This window comes from Neophocaena asiaeorientalis, unplaced genomic scaffold (assembly GCF_003031525.2).
Source record: "Neophocaena asiaeorientalis asiaeorientalis breed wild unplaced genomic scaffold, Neophocaena_asiaeorientalis_V1.1 scaffold848, whole genome shotgun sequence".
Classification (NCBI taxonomy): domain Eukaryota; kingdom Metazoa; phylum Chordata; class Mammalia; order Artiodactyla; family Phocoenidae; genus Neophocaena; species Neophocaena asiaeorientalis.
In genome coordinates, this window is record NW_020172362.1 from 269,626 (window position 1) to 277,534 (window position 7,909).

Genomic DNA, 7,909 nt, shown 5'->3' on the forward strand with positions numbered 1-7,909 from the left:
TACTTCATATCTCCCCCACGCTGTTGATTGCAGGAGGGCTGGAATCTCCCCCCACTTTCTTTCTCATTGGTAAGTACTCATCAGAGACATACTGTTTGACAAAAAGACTAAAAAACCATTCAATGACTTTCTGATCCAGTGTGGAGGGGAAACCTGATCCAAAATGTAGTTGACACGTATTAGTAAAAACAGATTTATTCATAAAGTCAGCCAGGAAACTTTATAAAGTTCAACAAATAAATCATGAGAACCTAAAACTAAATGAAGGCTCCATTTTGACTGTTACCTTAAATTCTCTGATATCTATCTAACAGGAACTGCTTGGAAAAGTAGCCAAACCAATGGACATTGTCCATTATCCTTCTATCAGTGGATGGTGCTCTCATCTTTTCTAATGTTCTAACTTCCAGAAAGTTTTTTCTTCCAAAATTTTTGATAGACTGTATAAAGACTGTATATAAAGACTGTATAAAATTTATATTTGGATAAATTATCCAAACTTTACTTACAGACTTTCTCTAAAACTGGAACTATTTGAAAATGGAAAATGAATTGTAATATTGAGCACTTTCAAAGAACTGGACATTTTTAAATCTCTGAATTGACGTTAGCTATCTGCGTTTAGCCACTTATTCCAGACTTAAGGGGAAAGACATTTTGTAAGGGAAATTGCAGGGAAAATTCAGGTACAAACGTCTGCAAGGGGAAATAAGATATAAACCAGTCAATGACAAAAGAGTGGTTCCCATATTCTAATTAATTTTTCAATTTAGAACTAAAAGGCTCTATGAAAGGATAAAGGGATTGTGAAGGCATAAATAATCTAATTTGGTCTCTTTAGGATTTAATCATTAAGGAATCAGTTATCCCATTTCTTCATCGTATCCCCAACACAAACTTGTACCCACTGGGCCTGCCTTTATGATGGATGAGGGGAATCATTGCTCATCCTTATTCATCCATCCTTCTAAGGGCTGTAATGTTTTTCCTCTCCTGTGTCCCACTCACTACAGACAGATGGTTTGGCCCAAAAACTAACTGTGCTTAGCTGTTGATTTCCTTTACCTCGTTATAATAGAGCTAATAAAAAATACAGTAGAATGTACTTATCTTGGATTGTTCTGTTACCTAACACCAGGAGAATAGTGTTTTGCCTCAAGACGGGCATAAGTCTTTGGAAAAAATAATTGAAAATAATCTTCATTCAAGAGGAGAAATCTGGTGGAATATGTATGAAGAGGGTCAAAGAAGATGAATTACTATTAAATTCTCTCGCACTTCTCCTAGATATATAAGCACATTGTTATTGAAAGAATTTTTGTGGGTAAATAATATATGGTCTTATGTATACACATACAGTATGTATAACATATGTATGTGTCTAGTACGTATAGAGAGAGAATGCATAATGCAATTATTATATGTGCATATATCTCTTATACATCAAAAGAGAACACGATGATGTTCAATTTTTGAAAAACAAGCGTAAGTTTGTCAGCAACATTTGTAATTTCTGAATTCACACCATTAAAAAGAAATAATTATTATTTTTGCAACGGGAATACAGAAGACCTTTCTAAGCCAACTAATAAATAAACTCCTGGCTTAAAAAAAGTCTTCTGAACTCTAACGTCAATCAGATTCTTTCAACCACAGAGTATTATACGTTTATAATCCGGCATGACTTGTTTCCTTAACAAACATTTATTGCTCATTCATTATGTGCCAAGCACTATTGACAAATTGATGAATTAAACTTCCCTTTACAATCCTGCTACCAAAAGTAATCATTTATTTGTTTAAGTCAGATGTTTTATCTTGATTTATATTATTTATGTGTGTGAATAAATTAAAGTTGTTTTAGTTTCACAAATCTTGGATTTTGCAAGAAGGACCCAGGCTCAGCCAAGACATTATTAAGGCAAAAGATCTAATTTCAACTAATAAATATTTACTCATTTAAAAATAGTGCAGAAAGGAGACCCTAACTTATAATGTTTCTAATCAATCTTTCCTGGTTAGGAAATTCAAACTTGAGCCAGAAAAGAAACGTACCCATACACACACACAAGAATACTGTGGGAAATATTTACATGTTCTTTTAAAAATCCTTAATTTTAAAATTAATTCTAGCTTTTAATTGTTCCCTCTGCCTGAAGTAAGTGCCCTTTCTACCTGGTCTATCCTCCTTTTTCTCCTTTGGGTCTCAGTTAAAGGTCACCTCCTCAACCAGGTCTCCATGACAATCCCAATTCTGTCCCCTCCTTGACCTTCTCTCCCCCTTAATCCCAGACACCACCCACTCTACTGTCAGTTTCATCATATCATTCATCTTAATTAATAATTACACAATGTTTACTTGTTTCCGCTTATACTATCTTCCCACAGGAAACGCTCTGTGTCTATTTATTCACTGATATATACTTAGCATCTAACACAGTGGCTGGGAGAAGGCAGTGCTTAACTAAAACTGTGGGATGAATGAATGAATGCACCCCCCTCAGAGGCATCAGCTTATCCCTTTTTCATGACACTTGCAGACTAAGTGCTAAGAAGTGGCTTTTGCTATACATATTCATAATTCAGCGTGATTTGTGTACACCCGTTAAGTCTACTTCTTTGGAAGAGAGATGGGCAGACTCCCTACAACCACCTCTGCACTCCCCTAGGGTTTTCAAGATAGCAGAAATGACTTTTGTAAACTCGGTTCCTCAGTTATGCAAATCACAAATCAAAGTCCAGGTAAAGCAGGAGTCCTGCTTTAAAGAGAAGTTCTACTTAAAGGGAGACTCTGTTGCAAAACAAAACCCTTTCAGAAGCCCCTCTATCCCAAAATCTGAAAGGGTTAATATGCGCTTCTCCGTTGAGGAGACTCAATAAATAGCGTTCTAATGTTTCATAATATTTAAGGCCACCTGAGTCCAAAAGCGGGTGGGAACTTACCTGGAGTCCTTTCTGACTCTCGCTTTCTCAAAGGAAAATTCAGGGGGTTTGTTGAGGTCATAGGTTCGGGTGGTGGGCTCAGCAGACACACCAGCCTTCGCTCCCCTCCTGCTATGGAGGGAGACCAATCCCGAGGTCTTGCGGTGGACCTCAAGAGGCACTTTATCCGGAGACGCCTGACGCGGGCTTCCTCCCTGCATGTGTACCACATCCTGAAGCTTGTTCAGCTGGATGCACTTGTTCTGGAGTTCCTCCGTGAGCTCCGCAATGGCCACAGTCTGCTTGGACAGCTGCTCCCGTAGCTCCTTCAAATGGTACTCCCGCTCCTGGATCTCGGCATCCTTCCTCCTCAGCTCTCTCTCCAGCTCTGTCACCTTGCTCCGGAGGGCACTGGTAGTGAGGTTCCCGGAGTGGCCATCTGGATTCTTGGAATGTTTGGGTTTCACGGAACCATTTCCCATTTTGCTCAAGGACCTGAGAGAGGGCAGAGAATTGGGGATTCCCTAGTGGAGTTTCACTTCCCAACCGCCACCGCCACCCCTCTCGATCCGCTCTGTTTCATAAAGAGAAACACAGCGCTCATCGCTGTTGGGTAAGCAATAAATTCCCCCACGCTTCCAGAAGAAAAGCAACGGATTGATTCCCTTTGTCCCTCAATGAGGAGGAGCTGGCACTTGGTTTCGTTCTTCCCCATCCCTTTGCTGGCCCAAGCATCCCACCTAAAAAGCATTTTGCACAAACGGCCTGCGTTACCTGCTCTTCTCTTTGGTCGTTCTCTCCGGACAGCTGTCAAAAGCATCACAACACAACTGCGATTCGGATGTCAGCATGGCAAAGATAAAACACCAACGAGCAGCTGCAGCTACCGCAGCAGAGATTGTTAATGTCACAACTCTCACAGCTCCCTGAGTGGCTACACTAAGAAACCTCCCCCTGGTTTAGAAAATAACACATCTGCACCTCGGGCGGAGGAGGCACAGTTGGTGTTGCTGTATTAGCACTTTTCTCCAGCCGTGTGTGCCTATTAAGTTTGGCTTTTCTGACAACGCTCGCTGTTGCAAACTTCTGGATGGCAGTTACCGGAAGGTAAAACAGAGGCATGGGGGTTCTTCTACATCCTTTACTTTACATCCTAAAGCCAAGATTGTCCAAAAAATGACAACCTATGGTACAATACTCTATTATTTTCCTGTAAAGAATATCCTCAGTGTAGGCCCCAAAGTAGTTACTAATCCAGTGAGTCTCAGGATGTAACAGGCAGACTGGGGAATATGAGGCATGATTTTAGTTGATTCAAGCATGTTTTTTAGGGATTTCCCTGGTGCAGTGGTTAAGAATCTGCCTGCCAGGGCTTCCCTGGTGGCGCAGTGGTTGAGAGTCCGCCTGACGATGCAGGGGACACGGGTTCGTGCCCAGGTCCAGGAGGATCCCATGTGCCGCAGAGCGGCTGGGCCCGTGAGCCATGGCCGCTGAGCCTGAGCGTCCGGAGCATGTTTTTTAGTTCAATAGCTATGTATTTATTTTAACATTCATTAGAAATATAAATAATTGGCACCACAAAATTTTGAGGTTCAGTAAGATAGCTAGATTTACTGAGTCAATTCAGTGAAAATAGAGAAGAAATCTTCTGCAGTTCATAAGCACATACGAGCAAAATCCAAAAGAACTTGAAAGGCTGAAGTTTGGAAAATACTGCTTTGATTAATTATCATAAGGTTTAAGTCTTTTTAAGCTAGCTACTTAAATTTCATACCTTTGCACGTGTAATTTTTGACAGCCATAACCCAAGAAACTTGTAAACTAAGTTTGAATGACCACTTATTATCTAATAAGAGATAGATGGAAGTTTGAAGTTATAAATCTCACACATTCTTGGCCCTCTCTCTTCCCAAATTTCAAACTCTGAGACAAATAAAAGCTTAGACTGATTTCACTAGCTCTACCGGAATCATCATGAACCTTTACAACCAAGACAGAGACATAAACAGCCTCTAAGTTTCAAACTGATGTAACCAAACAGTCAATGCAGGTCACCTAAGATGGATGGTAGAAACAGAAAATAAATGCACTTATAAAAGTAATCTTGCAATACACAGACGTTCTTCATAGAATTCAGGTTCAAAGTAGTCGTTAATAAACATTAGCCTCCAGGGAACTGCCGTAATATGTTGCAGAGATGTGGCAGGTTTAACCTTCAAGTTTCTGTTGACTCGGCAGCATTTACTATTCTTATATATTAGGAATATATAAAAAGGTTAAGGAGACTAGAATTCAAAGAAGTGGCCCAGGACACTGTGGTAACCTGAATAAGCAATACAGAAGATGTTAGATTGGGACCTGAGAATAAACTTGAATGAGATTCTGAATGACAGGCATGAGAAGGGTACCCCCAATGCGATCTTAAATTCATGTGCGCACAAGTTTTAACATGCAGCAATGAGACATCTCCTAGATGTGCTTTTTTGGTCATGGACAAGCATTCCTAATCCAAGGCAGGATAGAGGGAGGGGAATGGGTGGAAGAAAAGAAATTGCCTCATAAAGAACAAAAGTAAGCACAAACATTTTAAAATCTAATATTAAACTAACAACTCATTCTTTACTCATAGAACAATTGTTTACTAAGACTAAACTAAGTGTCATGTACTATACCAGGGGCATAGCTCCATGAATTTGCAGTCAAATTCGACACAGAGAAGAGTTCTAGCATTCTAAATATGAAAAGGCTTAGAATCATTTTTGCTCTATGTACGGTAGTCAAAACATTCTGTACCAATCCAATAATTTTACAAACCTGAAACACAATTAGGCAGAGGTGGTTAAATTCTCCCAAAACAACAGCTATTCTCTGGCTTTAATGAAGTCAGTTTGGAAGCTGAATAAATCTTTCGAGCTATTTAGAATTCTAAAGAGGGATGAAATGAGACTGACCAACCCATCTTTCAAGTCACTAATTTAAGATATGTAAGGACTACTGAATGACTCAATACTAAGTCTGATTTCTTACTTAGTTCACCCCTTTCAATTCGGGTGTCCCTCAAGCCAAGGCTTCGAGTGTCTGGCTTCATAAAACCTAATTAGACTCCCTCTGTTTCCTGTCTGCATCAGTCACTAAGAGAGACAAGCTATTTCTCAAATATGTATTGCCAGTCACAACTGAACCACAGGATTTTGTTCCATCAATCTAGCAACTATAGGTTCTTAGGATCATTCTTGTAATCAGAGAACAGCATGCAAAGTAATAAGAAATGAGCTTGGAGATAAAGATCAGGATATTTTTCCTTCCAGTTTTATTGAAATATAATTGACATATAGCACTGTATAAGTTTAAGGTGTACAGCAAAATAATTTGATGTATACACATCATGAAACGATTACCATAAGTTTAGTGAACGTTCATCATCTCATATAGACACAAAATTTAAGAAATAGAAAAAAAATTGTTCCTTGTGATGAGAGCTCAGGATTTACTCTCTTAACAGCTTTCGTATATAACACACAGCAGTGTTAATTATATGTATCATACTATACTTGACCTCCCTAATATTTATCTTATAACTGGACATCTGTACCTTTTGGCTGCCTGTATCCAATCCCCCCTACCACCACCACCTCTGGTAACCACAAATCTGACCTCTTTTTCTATGAGTTTGTTTGTTTGTTTTCAAAGTATAGTGAAGTAATAAGAAATGAGCATGGAGACGAAGATCAGGATTTGACATAAGCAATGGAGTCAAGCCAGCCAGGGTAGAAAAACAATCTGCCTTTTCCCAGCTTTGTTACCTTCTATAAATTACTTAGAATCCTCGGTTTTCTAATCTAGAAAGTGGATATAATTATGCCCATCTCATAGATTTATTATGAAGATTATGTTTGTAAGGTATCCTGTGCATTGTCAGGCATGTAGTACACACCAAGTAGCGTTTATAGTGTGTGACTAACAAGGCACTAAGTGACTTGGTATGAGGAAATGCCCAGAGGGCATCATTACTGGGTGGGGAAGAAGTCTAGTAGACTGGATGTCTTCCGGACAAGAGATCTTTAAAGATGAAAATTATTGGGGGCAGGGAAGAGGGGTATCCTTACTCTGTCTTCATTAAGACAAAAAGTCATTCTGGGACTAACAACCTGGGAAACCCTCCCAGTTAAGCGAAGCCCCACCAATAGATAAAGACCAGAAAGTTTCATAAGCAACGCAGCCCAGGTTCCAGTAAAGTAGTTTGAAACCAAAATCTTGGCTCTGATCTAGATAGTATCTATTTTTCTCTCTACCCGTCTGGATTCTGATATATATATATCTGTAAATACAGGAGATGGTATAGTGCTGGCTAATGTTATAGAGCCAGAGTCCCAATCCAAGCACTTTCACTTAGTATTTATAAGCCCTAGGCCTTGACCTTGGGTGTGAATGTGAATAATAGAAGAGGTGGATAGACACATAGATAGATTGACAGATAGATAAGATAATGTTGCATATAATTTAGAACTGTTAAAGCGTTAAATGAGATAAACCATGATAAGCATTTAGCACAGGGTTTGACGTATAGTATGTGTTCAATATATATTAAATATTATTGTTATTACTGTTAACATTATTTAGCCAATAAAACAACTCATTTTAGTGGAAAAACTTATTGATCAAAAAATATGTACTAAAGTAACAGGACATTATAGGAGAACAAAGTTAGAGTGCTGATACTACCAGACTTCAAGACTTACCATAAAGCTTCAACAATCAAGAAAACGTGGTACTGGTGAAAGAATAGACAAATAGATCAATGGTACAGAATAGAGAGACCAAAAACAGACCCACAAAAATTTAGTCAACTGTTCTTTTACAAAGGAGCAAATACAATTCAATGGGGAAAAGATAGCCTTTTGAACAAATTGTATTGGAACAACTGGGAATCCATATGCAAAAAAAAGAATCTAGAAACAGACTTTACATCTTTCACAAAAATTAGTTC

At 38.8% G+C, this 7,909-nt stretch overlaps 1 protein-coding gene across 2 annotated transcripts in view; it reads right to left on the minus strand.

Annotated features, from left to right (window-relative positions):
• PRKG2 (protein kinase cGMP-dependent 2) overlaps positions 1 to 3,404 on the minus strand; it is an 85,099-nt gene extending 81,695 nt beyond the window's left edge. For both annotated transcript variants that reach the window (XM_024767017.1, XM_024767010.1), the window contains exon 1: positions 2,944 to 3,404. In XM_024767017.1, the coding sequence (XP_024622785.1) occupies positions 2,944 to 3,404 (461 nt within the window). The remainder of the gene's footprint in view (positions 1 to 2,943) is intronic.
• Between the last annotated feature and the right edge of the window lie 4,505 nt (positions 3,405 to 7,909).